General features: G+C 36.9%; 1 protein-coding gene across 1 annotated transcript; it reads right to left on the bottom strand.

Annotated features, from left to right (window-relative positions):
- Positions 1 to 26: 26 nt before the first annotated feature.
- LOC133645516 (junctional adhesion molecule A-like) lies at positions 27 to 17,366 on the bottom strand (the record flags this gene model as incomplete). The annotated part of the gene is made up of 5 exons (XM_062040355.1): positions 17,106 to 17,366; positions 12,625 to 12,684; positions 750 to 866; positions 334 to 477; positions 27 to 229 (listed from the first exon to the last, which is right to left on the bottom strand). Coding segments are annotated over exons 1-5 (576 nt in total), but the record flags the coding sequence as incomplete, so codon positions are not given.
- Positions 17,367 to 22,228: the final 4,862 nt, after the last annotated feature.

Here is a 22,228-nt window from a genome sequence, read left to right as displayed (position 1 = left end):
TGAGACAGCTGAGAGTTGTTGCTGACCAAAGTGCCAGCCACAGAGTTCTGCAGATAGGTATAATTCTGGAAGCCCGAAATCTTGCTTGGTTCAGCTGGCAGAGGGATGCCATTTCTGTACCACTTGTATTGGGAAGAGGGGGAGCCGTCTCCATCGTGACAGGTCAACAAGGCCTTTTTTCCAGTTGTCACTGAGGTGGGAACTCTACACAATGGTGGAGACGGAGGCACTGCGGGGCACAAGGTAGCTTTTCTTTAGCTTTATGAACATACAGTCTCAAAAGACATGTACAGTAAGTATATAGATAGATGGATAATTAAGAAGGCTCTTTACCGAGAACTGTGAGCGTCACTCTGGCCTCCTTAAACTGACTATCGGTTGAAGACACCTCACAGTCATACACTCCATTATCCTTGCGGGTCACTTTATTAAATCTCAGATTGCTGCCATACATTGTCACACGGTTGGAATACGTCGCTATGGAAAGAATTGCACATTAACAGTCACATAGAATATACACATGGCCAGAGTTGCAGCCTGCAACTTTGTTACTTATGAACAGGTGAGGTTTAAAGACTTAACCTGCTGAGTCGTGTTGTCAGGGGTTAGTGTGAAAATTTAGAATTCCAATGTGCTTTTGGAAAACAAAACTAACTGTTGCATCAACTACATTCATACAGGTGCAGAATTTTAGAAACATCCTGCGAATAAGATTAAATACAGAAAAAATACATTTGTGGCACACTTACTAGTGGGATTTCCATCATAAAATACATATTTCTGTGAACCTGTTCGGTCCTTGAACTTCCACACCACCCTGGGACTTGAACCAAAGTCAGCTGTATAAGAGCATGTAAGGTCAACCCCTGTAATAGAATAGACAATAAATAAAAATAATACATTAAAAAATCAACACAATTAAAGAGGCAAAACACATTAAACTAAACAAACAAAGTGTAGGGGTGTAACAATTTATTTTAACAATGTTTTGATTCAATTCAGAATTTGTGGTTGCTGATACGATTCATGGACGATATACATTTTTTAGAACGATATAATCTGAAACGATTCAGTAAGTTTTAATATTTTTTAGCAGAAAAACTCAACCAGTGTGACTGTGAAATTTATACTGGATACTGGACACTACAGGTGAAGTTTCCTATATTGTTGATATTTCTTGAGAGGGGATTAGATATTAATGAATTATGGATACAAACAAGCAAGTAAACAACAATTATTGGCCAATACATTCACATTTTATTTGAATAGAGGGCAACCAACACTTTAGGTTGAATTAACAAAGGAAACTTTTTTTGCTAGCATTATTCAACATTCAAGAAATCTTAAATTTAAGTGCCAGGGTGATTCAAAAAGAATACGCCAAAATGATCACTCGATATTTCAAAAATTAAAAACAATAGAAAACATAGCTTTAACACGTGTTGTACATAACTTTAATATTTATTTCATGCTTTACAAGTGCTCATTATGCCCACCACCGGCAGCACAGACAACATCAAGACGATATGAGAATTCCTCACAAACGCGACCCAGGATGCCGCGATCCACTGTGTTGATTGCTGCTGTTATTCAATCTTTCATGTCATTGATATTTGCTGGCAACGGTTGAACATAAACTTTGTCTTTAACAAACCCCCACAGAAAAAATTCACACAGTTAGGTCCAGGGATCTGTCTACCAGTCTATTATAATGCTTTAGAACTGAACTTTAATAATCACCAAGCATGTTCTTTGTAAGGAATGTTTTCCAGATGTCCATGTTGATGTATTGTTTGTCTGCAAACTGCAACATGTTGTGTTGTCAGTTTGTGTAAGTGATGATTTTGGCGTATTCTTTTTTTATTCACCCTGTATAGTACAGTAACCAACGTTTTAACAGTAGATTTACCTGCTACTTCTGCTGTTGTTTTTCAATATAGAAATACTACAACATTAATAAAAAAAATAAAATAAAACCAACATGTCTTCAGGTTGAATTACCAGTAGGTTTACCTGAGAAATTAAGTGCAACCAAAGATTTTCAGGTTAAATGAGTAGTGGTTTGACCTGCCAGTATTCTCATTTTAATAAACACGCAAGACCATAAAGACATAACAGAAGTGACAGCAGAAAACTTTCAGCGACAGATGGACCAAATAGCAAAGGATGTAATAAATGTAAGTATCGTGTGACCACGTTTTCCAGTCAAAGTACCGTATTTTTCGGACTATAAGTCACAGATTTTTTCATAGTTTGGCCGGGGGTGCGACTTATACTCAGGAGCGACTTATGTGTGAAATTACTAACACATTACCGTAAAATATCAAATAATATTATTTAGCTCATTCACGTAAGAGACTAAATGCATAAGATTTCATCGGATTTAGCGATTAGGAGTGACAGATTGTTTGGTAAACGTATAGCATGTTCTATATGTTATAGTTATTTGAATGACTCTTACCATAATATGTTACGTTAACATACCAGGCACGTTCTCAGTTGGTTATTTATGAGTCATATAACGTACACTTATTCAGCCTGTTGTTCACTATTCTTTATTTATTTTAAATTGCCTTTCAAATGTCTATTCTTGGTGTTGGGTTTTATCAAATAAATGTCCCCAAAAAATGCGACTTATACTCCAGTGCGACTTATATGTTTTTTTCCTTCTTTATTATGCATTTTCGGCCGGTGCGACTTATACTCCGGAGCGACTTATACTCCGAAAAATACGGTAGTTTTTTTTAGTTTTTTCCAATAATACTAAAATACTTTGTTTATTACACTGTTTTTAACCTTCCGTCTCAACCTGGTCCATCGCCGTAACTTGTTCTGCTGTCACTTACGTTTTGTCCGTCGTATCCTTCGTGGATTAAGTTTGAATTGTGGCTTTGTATCATTGTGATGTGGTGTTTGCATTCGTTGTGGCTTTTGCAATCGTGCTGTAGCTAAAACTTTTTGTTTTGTAATTAATTATATTGTCTTGAGGCATTTGCATTTGCTGTGACCTTTCTTGACCACGGTAGATATTTGATGACGCTACAGACGGGCAGACAGACTTAATGTTTGACGTACCTATCATCAAAAGTGCTGAACTTCATATAAAGTGTGCCGTTCTTAAATCCAAGGTTTTCTTTTTTGTAGTATTGGCAAAATCGATATATTTACTTTTAAAACGTTTTAAAGGTCAACTTTTCGAGCACAAACCAATATACTTAAAATTTAGAAATAAAAATTGATCTATCGATATATCGATCAATCGCTCCACTCCTGATATTGTTACCCCCCTAATACAGTGGTACCTCATCTTAAAAGTACCTGAAATTACGAGTATTTTGAGGTATGAGGAGTCCCTTGGCTTTCGGTTATGCGTTAAATATGCTTTAAGTATAAATTAGAATTATGAGCATCCTTGCTGCTGGTAGAAGTAGTGACTTTCTACAGCCTGCAGCTGGGGAATGACTCAATACCGCCTTCCAAACACCGGAACTGACAAAATGGTGTTAAGGAGAGTGCCAAGAAGGAGACACCGTATTAGTCTGCTTCCAAGGTAAATGCTGTACAATATTACATAATTATTTTATAAATATACTGTACTTGTTTGGACTACATTATATTGTATTTTTTTATACAATAATTATAGAAAAAGTATTTTATTTATTTTTTAAAGGCATGTTACATGTTAAAATTGAGGTGTTTTGGCGGGGACAAGCACGGATTAAATTCATTTTAATGAGAGGCGCCGATTTAAGATATGAGTGTTTTGAGTAACGAGCTTGGTCATGGATCCAATTGAACTTGTAAGTTGTAAAAAGGATGAGATATGTTTATTCATACAAGTTAACTTCTAAACCATACAAAAAATTAAATCACCACTTGCTTGAATTAGGAGTAGAAGGAGATTAATACGCAAATATATTGTACATACAAATACACGTACACTCACATACACACCGTTATTCATACATACATCAGGGTTTCCCACACATTCATTTATTTGTGGCGGCCCGCCACGAAAGAATTACCTCCGCCACAAATAAAAAAATAAAAATGTAAAAAAAAAAAAGTTTAAAAAAAAGTTTTTTTTTTTTTTTTTGGCCTCTCCAGCTTCTCAGGCAAATCATATAGTTGATGTAGATGCCCATATCGGCTGTTCAGATTTACTTTACAAAAGAGAAGTGTAGGATACTTCTCTTGTTGCCTTTTTTGTATTTGACTTTATTAAATGTGTTTATATTAGAAACACAACATGTGTATATAACAAAGGGTGCAAAGTCTGCAGGCAGTAGGAAACACATGGTTAAGTGTAGGGAGTAAAACTGATGGCAGTCTAAAGTTCAAGATTTTTGGAGCTCTTTGTTCAGTGGATCAGATGTTTGATGAAGCTCTGTGTCTATCTACCACCACTACTGTTTTCTGTTTATTTGTTACTGACTGTGGCAGGACACCTCTGCCTCTGTTTCACTTTATGTTGCTGGTAAATAATATGGTTGTAGTAGTAGGCCAGGGGTCGGCAACCTTTACCACTCAAAGAGCCATTTTGGCAAGTTTCACAAATTAAAGAAAGTAATGGGAGCCACAAAAAAATGTTTTAAATTTAAAATGAAAAACACTGCATACAAAGCTTAAACGCTTTGTGCTATGTTAACTAGGGGTCTCCGACACACACACCGGCACGCACTTTAATGTGGAAATTTGATGTTAGTGCAGCCCGCGAGTTTTGAATGAATGGCGCTTGATAGCGTCATACTTGCCAACCCTCTCATTTTTCCCGGGAGACTCCCGAATATCAGAGCGTGATGACACTGCATTTGGCGCCCTCTACAGTCTGCCCTAACAGTGTACCTGCTCGACCACACGTAGAATGCAATTTCAGCTTGCTCACGTAAGTGACAGCAAGGCGTACTAACTCAGCAGCCACACATCTTACACTGACGGTACCAATACCCAGAATCCCATGCAGCCCTAACTCTTCCGCTCAACCAACACGGAGAGGGGGGTGGGGGGGGTTGATGTGTGGGGGGATTTGGTGGTAGCGGGGGTGTATAATGTAGACCGGAAGAGTTAGGGCTGCATGGGATTCTGGGTAATGGTTGTGTTGTGTTTATGTTGTGTTACGGTGGGATGTTCTCCAGAAATGTGTTTTTCATTCTTTTTTGGTGTGGGTTCACAGTGTGGCGCATATTTGTAACGTAACAATGTTAAAGTTGTTTGATACGGCTACCGTCAGTGTAAGCTGTGTGGCTGATGACTAAGTATGCTTTGCTGTCTCCTGTGTGTGCAAGTAATAACAACATGCAACATGTGGCTGGACTGGCACGCTGTATGTAAATGCTATAGAGGACAATTACTGCAGTGCAATTAGGGCACGCCCTTTATTTAGTAATTAGAGTGTAAATAGGATTATTTTTTCCCTGGGAGTAATCTATGAGGGACACTGAGATCCATAAATCTCCTGGGAAAATCGGGGGGGTCGGCATGTATGTAGCTGAGCCGCATGAGAGTGGTCAAGGAGCCGCATGCGGCTCCGGAGCCGCGGGTTGCCGACCCCTGTAGTAGGCTAAAGTTAAATTATTTAGTATGCACTAATTAAAGGGGCAGAGCTTTGAGACATTTTAGCTTTTATATTTTATAAGATATATTTTTTGTTAGAACCACAATTAATAAATATATTTCAGTGAATAACTTATTGTTCAAATCTGCATATAAATATGTACATAAAGTGTTGTAATTATACTGTAAAAGGGATGGATGGATGTTTAAAACAAAACTGTTATTATTAATTAGTAAGTATACATTTTTTGAGCCTTTTTAGAGAAAATCAAATCATTGTAGTAAATTATGCAAATCAATTGATGATGTCATGGTGACTACGCCCATAGCCACGCCCATAGCCACGCCCCCACCGCCACAGGTATCTTGGCAGTTTATGGGAAACACTGTACATACATACATACATACCTACGCTCCCACATACATACACAAATACAGTACATACCTACATACTCAAAGTTCGTACATCCACACGCACATTCACTGTACTAGCATACATATACACATACTGTACATATACATTCACTGTACAAACATACATATACACATACTGTACATATAAATTCACTGTACAAACATACATATGCACATACTGTACATACAAGTACATATACATACATACACTCATGCACATAATCACGTTTCATCAAACATATATTAACGTTGTTGCCCTAGGGGATACTGGGTAACACATGGCACACTAACAAAGCTTAACCTATTGTTACAATAACAATCTACAAGGTAATATAGGTTGCTTCTCTTTCTTCACCTCGATTTTTCTGCATTATTTTGTATCTCTAGTTATCATTACGTATATGTATTGTTGCATTTGAACAACTGTATTGTTGATAATAGAGGTGAATTATTGGTATTGTTCATTATCAATAGCGCTATTTCTATTGGTATTTGTAATGCTCCATTTGTAGTGTAATAATGCTCATTGTCATTTCTGTATTATTATTTATTTCGCCAACTGCTTCTTTGCTATCACTTTTACCATCATATTTGTACATGTCGTATTTGCTGATATTGCTCTATTGTTGTTGTTGTTGTTATTGTCTCTCTGTCTTATCTCCCTCCTGTCCCCACAATTTCCCCCTCTGCCTTCCTTTTTTTCTCTTGCTATCCCCTCCTGCTCTGGCCCGGCTGCACCAAATGATAATATACATGCATTTAATAAAGTCAAATACAAATGAGGCAACAAGAGAAGTATCCTACACTTCTCTTTTGTAAAGTAAATCTGAACATCCGATATGGGCATCTACATCAACTATATCATTTGCCTGTGAAGCTGGACAGGACAAAAAAATAAATAAAAAATAAAAAATACAAAAATAAAAAGATTAATACGCAACAATATTTCTCATCAGAGAGAAAAAATTCATGGGCACAGAGCAGAGGCCTCGCCCACTTTTCAAGTCACACACAGACTACGTTTACACTGCAGGCCAAAGTGGCTCATATCTGATTTTTATAAGTTAAAAAGTTCAGTTAAGGTTATAGAGTAGTACCTCGATTTACAAACTCAAATGGTTCCATGACCAAACTCGTAATTTAAAATCAGCACTGCCCATTGTCCATCCACCCATCCATTTTCTACCGCTTATCCCTTTCGGAGTCGCGGGGGGTGCTGGAGCCTATCTCAGCTGCATTCGGGCAGAAGGCGGGGTACACCCTGGACAAGTCGCTACCTCATTGCAGGGCCAACTCAGATAGACAGACAACATTCACACTCACATTCACACACTAGGGCCAATTTATAGTTGCCAATCAACCTATCCCCAGGTGCATGTCTTTGGAGGTGGGAGGAAGCCGGAGTACCTAGGGGGAACCCACGCAGTCACGGGGAGAACATGCAAGATCACACAAAGATCCCGAGCACAGGATCAAACCCAGGACCACTGTGCTGCTAGGTGTGTGGGAAAAAATCGATTCCAATTAAAATCGCGATTCTCACGTTGTGCGATTCAGAATCGATTCTCATTTTTGAAAAATCGATTATTTATTTATTTGTATTTTTTAATTCATCAATCCAACAAAACAATACACAGCAATACCATAACAATGCAATCCAATTCCAAAACCAAACCCGACCCAGCAACACTCAGAACTGCATTAAAAAGAGCAATTGAGAGTAGGGTTGTCCCGATCCGATATTTGGATCGGATCGGCCGCCGATATTTGCCAAAAAATGCGTATCGGCAAGGCATGGGAAAATGCCGATCCAGATCCAGTTTAAAAAAAATTCCGGTCCGTGTTTTCCAATGCACTGATTTAAATAATACATTCCACTTTTCTGCTGCTCCCTAATTTCCGTTCCGCATTTTCCAGCACACCTTCAACACATCCACAGGTCTGTGTCCTAACCGTCCTAATCGGAAGCGGATGCCGGTTCATAGTTCCGAAAGGCGAGCGGAAGTTACCTGTAAAAATGTCAGCTGTGTGGGATTATTTTACCCTACACAACGAAAAAGATGAAGAGGTGGAGTACAAAACATGCCACAATAAAGTCAAGCGGGGTGGTAAAGTTGTAAGACATTTTAATACAACAAATCTGATCAAGCATTTAGCGAAATACCACCGTAAAGAATATGAAGAATTTCTAAAGAAAACTGACGAAAAGAAAAAGAAAGGTCCTACCCAACTAACTCTGACAGAAAAGTTCGCGAAGCGTGACATACTGCCACTGAACAGTGCTAAAGCCCAAGGGATAACTACAGTCATTGCTGAGGAAATAATTCTGGATGATGAGCCGTTATCTCTTGTGGGTAAAGTGGGCTTTCGATGCTCGTCTTTGTTAGAAAGAATCTCCCCATTATGCTCGGACTGCAGTCAGGGGGGGCAAACAATTGAAGGGAGTGTGTAGATATATTTTTTATTTTTTTAAGTTTACACTAGTTCAAGAGCAAGTATTGATGCTGAGTTATAGACATTTTATCCCACTCAGGTTGTTTGTGTGTTTTGCTTTTTTTAATAATGTTTACAGCATTATTTGCACTTTACACTGTTCACTTTTTTACGGTTCAATGATGCCATTTCTGTTTGTCATGTATAATTTTGTCTATTTTGTGTTTAACCTTGAATTAACAGGTCAGTTTCTTGTTACCAACCATTGTGTATTATTCAAACTCGCCTAATTCAGCTGGCTAGTTGTTATCAAGAGTACTAAAACCCTTTTCAACATGAATCTGACAACTAAGTAGGCTAAATAACTTTAAACTTTAATACATGCTCGGATAGGCCAGTATCGGCCAGTATCGGTATCGGATCGGAAGTGCAAAAACAACATCGGTATCGGATCGGAAGTGCAAAAACCTGGATCGGGACATCCCTAATTGAGAGGAGACACAAACACGACACAGAACAAACCAAAAGTAGTGAAACAAAAATTAATATTATCAACAACAGTATCAATATTAGTTACAATTTCTACATAGCAGTGATTAAAAATCCCTCGTTGACATTATCATTAGACATTTATAAAAAATAAAAAAAAAGAACAATAGTGTCACAGTGGCTTACACTTGCATCCCATCTCATGAGCTTGACAACACACTGTGTCCAATATTTTCACAAAGATAAAATACGTCATATTTTTGGTTCATTTAATAGTTAAAACAAATTTACAATATTGCAACCAGTTGATAAAACATTGTCCTTTACAATTATAAAAGCTTTTTACAAAAATCTACTACTCTGCTTGCATGTCAGCATACTGGGGTAAACCCTGCTGAAAACCTATGTATGGAATGAATAGAGAATCGTTTTGAATCGGGAAAATATCGTTTTTGAATCGAGAATCGCGTTGAATCGAAAAAAATCTATTTTGAATCGAATCGTGACCCAATAATCGATATCGAATCGAATCGTGGGACACCCAAAGATTCGCAGCCCTATGTGCTGCCCATTGTAATTAACTTAAATCAAAATTAATCTGTGCTTGGCCCTCCAAGACAGCAGAATAATAAAATGCAACACGCCTTTTTAAAAACAAAAACAAACTGTTGGATCAAAAAAATGTTAAAATCAATACAATAAACTTTATGGCAATCAACTACAGTTTTTTAATGAAATATTGTACTAATAAAAAGTGAATACGTAGGCTTGGGTCAATATTTAACAGACAAACGAAAATGAAGTCTGTATTTTTTCCAGTGTCGATAACCGTGTGTTTACGGGCTTCAAGCGCATCCACGTTTTTCATCAGTTTCAGCAGCTGCGCGCATTTGTGCCATAGCGGAATGAAAAGAAGAGGGTAAATTATTTTGTTCTTTCTTAAGTGTCTTTGACTCTTTGTGCGGCAAGGCGGGGCCGCTGGCTTGCTAGCATCACACAATCAAGTTAGCCCATGACCAACACATATACAGTAATAGCAAACATGAACAAAATAATTACAAAACCAAATGCCACCGTACCAGTGTGGGATTATTTCAGTTTTAAACCTTTGGAACAAGATGAGACTATCAATACTGAGAAGACGGTTTGCCAAAAGTGCTCGAATACAACAGACATGCACGCATTGCATGGCCACTTAAAATACACAACCACCCGACAGTGTAAAATAGTGTGCAGTCGCAAAAAGTGTGCTTAAATACATCGCCAAAGACATGTTGTCATTTAACACTGTTGAAAAACTAGCATTTCTAAAAATGCTGCAAACATTTGTCATATTGTCATGGCTGTGTTTCCTTGCTCGAAATCTGCCAGTCTAAAGTTTTTTGCATATGACCTGTTAATAAATCTGCTTATGCTGTAGTGTGTATATTAATACTCTGCACTTTCAGTCAAGTAATGTACAACTGTACCTCTGTAACTATTTGTCAATACATTATTTTGCCATTTTATTTGTTGTGGTTGTGTATATTTGAGGAGCCCCAACCCCCATCTTAACAAACTGTATTGCTTTTGGTTTTGATTTTTATTCGAGTCCAACATTTTACTAATAGACAAAGTATATTTTATTATTTGTTTTAGATTAAAAGTTTGCATTGCAATTACAATGGTAAAATATACAAGAAATACAAGTTTATTGCATTTGAAAGGATTATGTATTATCATTACATCAGTAGTTAATTTGGTCTCAAAAAAACAATAATAGCAATAACATTGTTTACTGGCAATAATTTTTGTAGTTTAATATATTGTCCATGAAAATTTGTTGTCAACCCAAGCCAAATAATACCTCTTCCAACAGACTGAAGAGAACTTCTAAATACTTTCTGGTCAAATAAACGGCAATAATCGATAATCAATTGATTTATTGGAAATAAAGTAATGCAGACAGTTTTAAAATTTGGCTGACTGCAGCGAGCAACCTAACAGAGAGATTCGACCAGCTCCTTTATTACAGGGCACTTATGTTCCAGTTTTGCACACAATTCCATGAATTTATTAAATGTGATAGGAATTTCTTATTACGAATGCACTGTTTTTAAAAGTTGCAAGCAATAAACGCTTATTTAGTGAAACAAAAAGAAATGTAAAACTGCATCAATATACATAAATTAAAGATGAATAAACAATCGTTTTTTAATCGAATCATAGCTCATGAATCATAAACGCATTGTGAGGTGTCCAAAGATTCCCACCTTTAACCACTATACTAAGGTAATGCGTGTAATAATAAAAAACGGGGTCTTCAATTTTATACAGGTTAATGATCTCCAAACTGATGGAGGGATATAGCGGGGACCCCTACTTATTATCATGTACAACTTTTCTTTTTTAAAACAAACCTCCTAAAAGGCACTTTGTTGTTGTACAATATTAAGGTACAGTATTTAAAGAATAAAGTACAGCGCATGTATATATACACACACACACACCCTAGGGGTAACATTGTTATACAGCATATAAAAATGCATCTGGATTGTTTTGTGACCAAGTTAAATACAAACTGACTCTTTGTCATATCATATTTTGTCATTGTAGTTTTCTTAAATTATGTTAAAATATCATCTTGTGAACCAAGTGTATAGTTACACACCTCATCTGAACTTTTCTGAACAAAAAGCATAAGTTATGATGCATATTCATAAAGTCACTTTTAAAGGCCTACTGAAATGAAATGTTCTTATTTAAACAGGGATAGCAGGTCCATTCTATGTGTCATACTTGATCATTTCGCGATATTGCCATATTTTTGCTGAAAGGATTTAGTAGAGAACATCGACGATAAAGTTCGCAACTTTTGGTCGCTGATAAAAAAGCCTTGCCTGTACCGGAAGTAGCGTGACGTCACAGGTTGAAGAGCTCCTCACATCTGCACATTGTTTACACCAGCAGCGAGAGCGATTCGGACCGAGAAAGCGACGATTACTCCATTAATTTGAGCGAGGATGAAAGATTTGTGGATGAGGAAAGTGAGAGTGAAGGATTAGAGTGCAGTGCAGGACGCCAGGGTGTATCTTTTTTCTCTCTGACCGTAACTTAGGTACAAGGGCTCATTGGATTCCACACTTTAGCTCCGTAGCTAAAGTGTTTCGCCGATGTATTGTCGTGGAGATAAAAGTCACTGTGAATGTCCATTTCGCGTTCTCGACTCTCATTTTCAAGAGGATATAGTATCCGAGGTGGTTCAAAATACAAATCCACAATAGAAAAAGGAGAGAGTGTGGAATCCAATGAGCCAGCTTGTACCTAAGTTACCGTCAGAGCGAAAAAAAGATGCGTCCTGCACTGCACTCTCACGTTCCTCATCCACGACTCTTTCATCCTGGCTCAAATTAATGGGGTAATCGTCGCTTTCTCGGTCCGAATCGCTCTCGCTGCATTGAAAACAATGGGAAAATGTGAGGAGCCTTTCAACATGTGACGTCACGCTACTTTCGGTACAGGCAAGGCTTTTTTTATCAGCGACCAAAAGTTGCGAACTTTATCGGCGATGTTCTCTACTAAATCCTTTCAGCAAAAATATGGCAATATCGCGAAATGATCAAGTATGACACATAGAATAGATCTGCTATCCCCGTTTAAATAAAAAACATTTATTTCAGTAGGCCTTTATTTAAAAAAAACATCTAATTTTGGGTAATTTTTCAAGATGACCATTTTGTATTTTAAAAGACTTACCTGCATTTTCTTTAACTTGTACGTTAGCATTGCTCGTGGTTACTGAAAAGCCACTCACACCTGTTGACATAGAAAACAAAACAGGTTACTGGTGTCACTGTTTTTATAACTAAATAAACAAAAGGCATGTACAATGAAAAGTACTGGAAGACTATTCAAGAGCATAATCTTATTCTCCTAAATATTTGAAGTATTAATAGCATTTTAAGAAATTGTCCCTTAACAAAAAGGTAGAACAGGCAGACATGTTTTCAACATGTTCCCATTACAGAAGCACTTAAGGGAAAATTTTCACACTCCCTTATCTGCTTCTTAAAACGTCATTCTGCTCTACGCAGTGAAGGTCTGAGATGTGACTCAAACGACGGATGTAAATAAAATATGTCATCACACTAAATGAACAGTCGCTCGCCACAGCTACGACACTGGAGTTTGAACAGCAGTCTCACACACTGCTAACAAGCCCACAGGGCGTGGACACAAAAGAAACATGCAGCTTACTCCAGGCTGCTCAACCAGGAATGATACTGCAACATTCTGACTGAAACCTCTTTCAGGCACTAAATTCCTTGATGACAAATCGAAACATGATAATATGGAGGCGTTTAATGTCGTGTAGTTTACGTGTGTGTGTGTACCCAGATACCAATAGTATCAGTATGGGATCACTATTTTCCAGTTGTGTTGTTCATAATGACAAACAGAAACTATTGAATTCAAGAAAGAAAACAATGATCACATTTGTTAATATTTTTTTTAGTTGGCCTGAAGCCCTGTTTATTCTTATTTTGACCATGGTTGACAGATTAAGGACAAAATCACACTTGTTAAATAATCTTAGGTAAATAGTGAAACAAAGTAGCAAGTTTCGATATTTGTATCAATATAGCTCGGTTGGTAGAGTGCCCGTGCCAGCAACTTGAGGGTGCCAGGTTCGATCCAAGCTGCCGCCATCCTAGTCACTGCCGTTGTGTCCTTGGGCACGACCCTTTACCCACCTGATCCCAATCCCACCCACACTGGTTTAAACGTAACTTAGATATTTAGTTTCACTATGTAAAAGTGCTTTGAGTCTAGGGCTGAACGATTTCAGGAAAAAATCTGATCACGATTTTTCTGACAGAAATTGCGATTTCGATTTTGACTCACGATTTCTTTTCAAATCAAGCTTCAGTAACAGTAACAGATTTAAAACATGACAAAAAATGATATACCATGAAAACATTAAATGCTATGTAATGCAAGGATGAATACTAAAAGGTAAGAATTGCTTCAAACATGTATTTATTAAGAAACATGCATGTACATTCTCCAAAGTTCTTGACCAACAGCAGTTATTAAAACTAAAGAACTAAAACCAGTACAAAAACCTTAATTATGTTAAGATAAATAAAAAAGTTTAAGTTAAATAAAATACAAAACAATTCCAACACAAAAAGCAATGCTTAATATATAATAAGAAAAACAAAATTCAACAACTTCAATAAAGGAAAAAAAGGATCCTGACCTTATGTAAACAGTCTTATACTCAAGTAGGTAGGTCAGTCTTTTATGGCTCAAGAGAGCTAGCCTATCAACATCTATAGCAGCAATTCAAGTACTTTATTCAACCCTGGAAGAAACCTGAACAATATTTTAAAGTGAAATTGAAAAGTAATGGTAATAAAGAAAATACTATTACAAAAACAAAATGACCCAACCTCTGCCCTTCTGAAAAATATGTCAGACATTAAAATAGGTGGGTCATTCATTTACCGCTTAGCAGCACCCAAATATTGCACATCTATTCTGTTAACAATAGAACGGCTGCTCTTCTCATAAGGAGTTATACTGGCAAACGACGCTGTAATTGTGGTATGTTTGCTACAATGGGCTGAATCGCTCGGGGTTGACTTTTCACCGGACTTTTTGGTCATACATTCGTCGTGTAACTGCCGGTGGTGATTTTTCAAGTGCCGGAATAAATTAGTCGTGTTGCCTTGGGATGTGGCGACTTTGGCCCGACAAGTTTTACAAAGTACCTGTTTCTGATGCACATCTGAAGTTTCGAAACCGAAGTAGTCCCAAATGACAGACGTGCTGCTCTTCTTCTGTATTAAAACTAAATCCTCCTCCACTTCTGACCCGGCGGCAGCAGCCATTTCCTCCAGGACGTTTGTTTCTTCACCAAAGTTGTTAGTGGGCGTGTACGCGGTAGCCTCGTCAATGGCCGCCTCTGATTGGTTAGCGTGACGGCATGCCCTGCTCACAAGTAGTTTACCACTTCTGATTGGTGAGTTTGACAAGGCATGAGAGTAGCACGAGCAGGCTGCATATACACAACAGACATGTCAGCCAGGAGAGCTAAATAACGTTCGTCTAAAACCGAAGCCTTCACGATCTCAAGATTGAGACTTCTGAAATCGCAATTTCGATCTGAAAACGATAAATCGTTCAGCCCTATTTGAGTCACTACAGAAAAGCGCTATATAAATATAATTCACTTCACAATTCACTTCACTTCAGTACAGGGTATAAGATTGATTTAAACATTTGCAGTATCTCCCATCCAAGTTTATATATGCCCACTCAAAATGAGATGTGATGAAAACTTGGCAAAAAAATACGTCTCAGTTTCTATTACATTTTTAGGACACAACTGTGTAGAAATGACTGCACGATACTGAAAGGTACTGTAGGTGTTTCTACTAATGTGGATATCTTGTTGAGCTGTACATGAGCTCACCACTAAAACTTCTACAAGGATAACATCTTATTTGTAACAAATAAGTATCTGGCTGTGTCATTTAGCCCTTTGAGACACTTGTGATTTAGGGCTATATAAATAAACATTGATTGATTGATTGATTGATTTAACACTGAGCACATTCATTAAAGTAGGACTTTTGGGACACAGCTGTTCCTAATGTTGTGACCAGCAAGTGTAAGCCGAAACCATACACCCCCTTTGATGGATTCACAACCAGTTTCAAGTTTGAGATAAGATAAAGTAAGGTAACACTACCAATGTTAAAGCAGTTCTCTGTATATTTAGTCACATGCGTACTGTCTATTAGACTTACTAATACCAAATTGTTGTATTCAGAGGCATTTCATTATGGAATACTCTTCATTTAAATATCAGGACTATTCCCAGTAAAAAAAAGCATTTAAGAAACATGTGAAGTCACATTTTAGACTTAAGAGTTCATCTTTCATGTTATCAGTTTGAGAACTTTTTTTTTCTCTTTTCCTTTCTTTTATTGTAACTGGATTTGCGTATGTTCTGTAACTGGATCTGTGTAGTTATTTTTTTATTATTTTGAGAATTTTCTTTTTCCTTTTTTTTTTTTATTGTAACTGGATTTGCGTATGTTCTGTAACTGCATCTGTGTACTGTTATTTTTTTTATTATTTTGAGAATTTTCTTTTTCCTTTTTTTTTTTATTGTAACTGGATTTGCGTATGTTCTGTAACTGCATCTGTGTACTGTTATTTTATTTTTTAGAGAATTTCCTTTTTTATTGTAACTGGATTTGCGTATGTTCTGTAACTGGATCGGTGTACTGTTATTTTTTTATTATTTTGACAATTTTCTTTTTCCTTTTTTTTAAATTGTAACTGGATTTGCGTATGTTCTGTAACTGCATCTGTGTACTGTTATTTTATTATTTAGAGAATTTCCTTTTTTTTATTGTAACTGGATTTGCGTATGTTCTGTAACTGGATCTGTGTACTGTTATTTTTTTATTATTTTGAGAATTTTCTTTTTCTTTTCCTTTCTCCTTTCTTTTAATTGTAACTGGATTTTCGTATGTTCTGTAACTGTATCCGTGTACTGTTATTTCATTATTTTGAGGAATTTCCTTTTGTTTTTCCTTTTTTTTTATTGTAACTGGATTTGCGTATGTTCTGTAACTGGATCTGTGTAGTTTTATTTTATTTTTTTGAGAATTGTATTTTTCTTTTCCTTTTTCCTTTCTTTTAATTGTAACTGGATTTTCGTATGTTCTGTAACTATCTGTGTACTGTTATTTTATTATTTTGAGGAATTTCCTTTTGTTTTTCCTTTCTTTTAATAGTAACTGGATTTGCGTATGTTCTGTAACTGTATATGTGTACTGTTATTTTATTTTGAGAATTTTCTTTTTCTTTACCCTTTCCTTTCTTTCATTTGTAACTGGATTGGTGTATGTTTTAATTGCAACTGGATCTGTGTATTATTATTTTACTTTGAACTTTTGAAAAGGACCACAGGAAGACTGGGGATCCTCAATAAACAATAAACAGTAAATGATTAGTAGTTTTCCAACTGTATTAACGTCCTCGATACACCTGAACAGAAACGTCCATTTTGAAAATAGTCTGTCTCTACGTTTAGCGCCGTCTTCGAAAGTCCTAATTATTAAACTAAGAAATGTGTGTGCTTCTATTTCAGCACATAAAGTTTCAAATATATATCTAAAAAAATAGACGCAACAAAGTTGTTATATTTAGCTCACCTGTTAGTAGAGACGTGAACAGAAGCATCGAAACCAAGCAACCGAACAACATGTTGGTCGTCGACCTTGGTGGTGTTCTTTCGTCACAAAAGTCACACAGAAAGAATGTTGGGGGGGAAATGATCCGCTGGGTTGCAAATGTTATTACTCGAGAGACAATCACGACTTCAATGAGGGTCCACTTGCGTCGTCGTCTGTGCAGGTAACGAGAAGAAGTGACAAGCTTGCGCAGACTTTACTTCCGGTTAGAGGAGCTGCTCAGGTGTCAAGAGGGGAGGGGCGGAGCCTAACAACAGGTTGAACAACATTCAGCTCCGCTTGAAGGAAACAAAGGCGCGGGCGTAGCATTACATTGTTTTCCAATTGAGTGCACACTAAATTTAAAATGTTCACACAGTTAAAAAAAAAAAGTCTACACACAGTAAACAAAACCACTGTGCAGATTAGCCTAATATTATAGGCATAGACTTTGCTTCACAGTTTTTGACAGACCATTTTAGCATATCTGATGAATGATTACTGTAACTCGACAAAATATATTGGCAAATCCATAGCAATCGTTATTGTTTACTTTGAAGTGGGCCTATACATAAGGACCTAAAGAGAAAGTAAAAATATAATGTAATCTTTTCAAGAACTGCTTAACAATGATGCTGCAAACTTCAAATATTTATTATTACCAAAGTCAGGTAAAGTAACATATCACAGTAGTCAACAATGATATGCAGTACAAATTAAAATCTGAGACAAATAAAAAGGTTTTAAAAAAAATCTGGAGCTAAATAAATATTACAGCACATAGTATAGGCTTCATGTGCACACTTAGGCTACAGCAAGGTTTGAAAAAAAATCTGGAGATAAAATATGTGTGTATCACAATCCTAGTGTGTGTGTAAAGTGCAGAGGCGTGGACTTGAGTCACATGACTTGGACTCGAGTCAGACTCGAGTCATGAATTTGATGACTTTAGACTCGACTTGACAAAATGTAAAGAGACTTGCAACTCGACTTAGACTTTAACATCAATGACTTGTGACTTCACTTGGACTTGAGGCTTTTGACTTGACATGACTTGCTACTTTCCCCAAAACCCAAACCTTAAAAAGTTATTTGGGAGCGCTCCGTATCTTTCATTTTATAAGTCTGTGTCTATCAGCGTGTGTGCTGCTTGTCAGCTGGTGTGCTGTCAGTACAACAGCCAATCAAATTAAATCTACGTTGTTTTCATCCCACAGCTCTCATCCAATCCAATTGCAGGACAACCACCGACCATGAGTTGTCAAACAATGCGGCAGTGAGAAACAATTATGCCAAAATTGGTTTCGTTCGGGTATAAAAACTACGACTTGGTCAACAAAAAACGAATTGCCGTATGCAAATCACGCAGTTCGAATATTACAGACGGAGACGCAACAACTTCCAACTTCGTTCGACATTTGAAGTTGCACAAAGAAGGGTAAGTTTTGAATGTAAGATAACGTTTATTGGCTAAGTAACACGACTTTTATTTGCTGTGTAGTTAAATCAGTGAGGCTGTAAACTCACTGCTAACGTTATAACCATAGACATCTTATAAGGGTACGCAGCATTGAGCGCTACTGCCTACTGGCGCAGACGAGACGCGGGGCCGCCATCTTGGAGTGGTGATCCGCTCCACTCAGTGCAATTCATTTGGCAGGAGCAATGAACTGTCAGCAAATTTAATTCATTTTACCTCACTGAATACCACTGATTTTCACGCGTTTTTTTTGTCATACGTGTAGCTATGATAGCGGACACATGTTTTGGCGTTTTTATTATTCATAGTTTGCTTAACAGTAATATAATATTCTTATACGCTATAAATGACCAGACGTCCGAGATCAAAACTGGGAATATAATCCCAGAGAAGGGGGGAAAAAACGGTCAGCTATTTTTAAGTTGAAGAAACAATATGATTAGATTATATGTACATGCGTATATCCTACATAAACAATCTATGAATACATTAGATATCTATATATTTTAGGGACCTATAGACTGTAACTCTGTTGCTGCAGCAGCAGAGAGTTTATTCTGTCTTGACACTTTGTATTGATATTTTGTATTACATTCTTCCCTTAAATGATAATGTTTACAGTGATTGTTTTATATCTATTTTTTATGTATGTCGCTTTGGATAAAAGCGTCTGCCAAATACTTAAACATATATAAACACCTGAAAGTCTTTATATCAGCTAAAACCACCAATCTGTTTCACTGGATTCAGAATAAAACCAAATGCTGTCTTACCCAACAATGTTAGTATTTGAATATTGTTACTTGAAGACTTATTCCTGGTTACAATTATACTGTTAAGAAAGTATTGTCTTATACTTTGCCTAAAATGAGAATGCATCATAATCAGTGGCGGCTGGTGAATTTTGTTTTAGGTGGGGCTGAAAGTTTGTAAACCAAACCCCTGTAGGGGGGTCATCCTCCCCCAGAAGATTTCTTTGTGATTCTCACATACAAATATTGAAGATCTTTGCTCCTTCTCAACTTTGTGGTAATGTTATTTTCATAAAATACAACCAATAGTATGTTAATGTTTGTTTTTGCAAATGTGTTTATTCTGTAAAGGAATGAGTTAAATGTTTAAAATTGTTTAAACTATTAAAATGACTGGTTAATAGTGCTATTATGAATTGCAATGTCAGCACCATTTTTTTTCCTGCAATTTCGAATGCACTTGTTTTAATAAATAAATACAGCGTTTTAAAAGCATACACAATCTGTGTAAAAAATATTAGTCTGTGGTTAAAAGGACTTGAAAGGACTCGAAACTCAAAATGCAGGACTTGGGACTTGACTTGAGACTTTCTAGTCTTGACTTTGGACTTGACTCGGGACTTGCCTGTCTTGACTCGGGACTTGACTCGAGACTTGAGGGCAAAGACTTGAGACTTACTTGTGACTTGCAAAGCAATGACTTGGTCCCACCTCTGGTAAAGTGTGAAAATGGGTGTATCACAATCCTTATCTGTGTGCAAGATGTGAAGATGTGTGTATCACAATCCTTATATGTGTGCAAGATGGGAAGGTGTGTGTAAAGCATTGTGTAATATTTTGCAAAAACTGTGAAGCAGAGTCTATGCCTAATATTAGGCTAATCTGCATAGTGGTTTTGTTTACTGTGTGTAGACTTTGTTAACTGTGTGAACATTTTAAATTTAGTGTATAAGCAATTGGAAAAAACTGTAATTTATACTGAATGTCATTGTTGACTACTGTGATATGTTACTTTACCTAAATATTGTAAAAATAAATATTTGCAGTTTGCAGCATCATTGTTGAGCAGTTGTTGAAAAGATTACAGGATATTTTTACTTTCTCTTTAGGTCCTTATGTATAGGCCCACTTCAAAGTAAACAATGACGATTGCTATGGATTTGCCAATATATTTGGTCAAGTTACAGTAATCATTCATCACATATGCTATAAAGGTAGTGCAAAATGCCCCAAACATGTGATTTCTTATAGTAAAATAGGGTATTTTACAAATGTGTTTTGTATTTATCACTGTTCTGGGCAACTCACTCCAATAATGTCTTATCATTTGAAGTCTGTGTGAGTGAGATGAAAATAAAACTGAATTTTTACAAATGCTTGCTTTATTTTGATGAATGGGCATCATTTGACCGAAGTGTGTCATTTTGCAAATAATCTAGGAATTAAGAAAATTGAATGTGGTGTTTGCAAAAGTGTGTATATATTTTGAAAAAAGACACACAGTTAGTAAAATTATGTGTAAGCAAACTTTAATAGCTGTTGTTTTTCATGAAATAGGTAGTTTGGCTTTATTCATTCCCTTATAATTTTACAGTCATGTTGTTTAGTTACAGTGGAAGTGGAACTAGCAGATACTTATATGAGAGCTGTTGCTCTGCAGTCAAGAGACACTTTTTTTTCCCAAGGATTTATCACCAGAATTTTTTACACAGGTAATTTTGGTGGAAAAGTTTTTTTTTAATCCCAGATAAATGTGCCTATTTTTGTGTTCAGTTACAAAAAATTTAATTACAACTAACACAAATAATCCAGACCATTAACTTGTTCTTTGTATCAGTTCCTGCAAACAATTTAAATCACTTTAGTCAGAATTATCATCCATTGTAATATCAATGAATCAATCAATCAAAGTGTATTTATATAGCCCTTAATCACAAGTGTCTCAAAGGGCTGCACAAGCCACAACGACATCCTCGGCTCGGATCCCACATCAGGGCAAGAAAAAACTCAACCCAATGGGATACAATGAGAAACCTTGCACCGGTCGACCCCCTCACTCCCCTGGGCAACCGGTGCAATGGACGTCGAGTGGATCTAGTTAATAGTGTGAGGGTCCAGTCCATAGTGGGGCCAGCAGGAGATCATCTTGAGTGGAGACAAGTCAGCAGCGCAGAGACGTCCCCAACTGATGCACAGATGAGTGGTCCACCCCGGGTCCCGACTTTGAACAGCTATAGCACATCCATCTGTGGTCACCTACTAACCTCTCCACGCAGGAGAGAGGGCAGAGCAGAAAAGAGACGGCAGATCAACTGGTCTAAAAGGGGGGTCTATTTAAAGGCTAGCGTATACAAATTAATTTTAAGATGGGACTTAAATGCTTCTACTGAGGTAGCATCTCTAACTGTTACCGGGAGGGCATTCCAGAGTACTGGAGCCCGAATAGAAAACGCTCTATAGCCCGCAGACTTTTTTTGGGCTCTGGGAATCACTCATAAGCTGGAGTTCTTTGAACGCAGATTTCTTGCGGGACATATCGTACAATACAATCAGCAAGATAAGATGGAGCTAGACTGTTAAGTATTTTGTACGTAAGTAGTAAAACCTTAAAGTTGTATCTTAAGTTCACAGGAAGCCAGTGCAGGTGAGCCAGATACTGTAGGCTTACTTACTCTATAGGGTTTCTGCTCACAATTTAGGAGAAAAGTTTTGACAAGAATATAAAATAACCCTGAATGTGATGTGTTGTACATGTTTCTAGATTTCTTAGATGTATGTTTTTTTTATATTAGTGCTGAACTACGAGGTATATTGTGTGTCTAATCTGCGCAGATACATGATTGATGCGATAATTTTTTTGTGATTAATCACGT

The sequence above is a fragment of the Entelurus aequoreus genome, unplaced genomic scaffold (assembly GCF_033978785.1).
Source record: "Entelurus aequoreus isolate RoL-2023_Sb unplaced genomic scaffold, RoL_Eaeq_v1.1 HiC_scaffold_300, whole genome shotgun sequence".
Classification (NCBI taxonomy): domain Eukaryota; kingdom Metazoa; phylum Chordata; class Actinopteri; order Syngnathiformes; family Syngnathidae; genus Entelurus; species Entelurus aequoreus.
The sequence above is the reverse complement of the archived record's forward strand: the minus strand, read 5'-3'. Positions and strand labels throughout refer to the sequence as shown.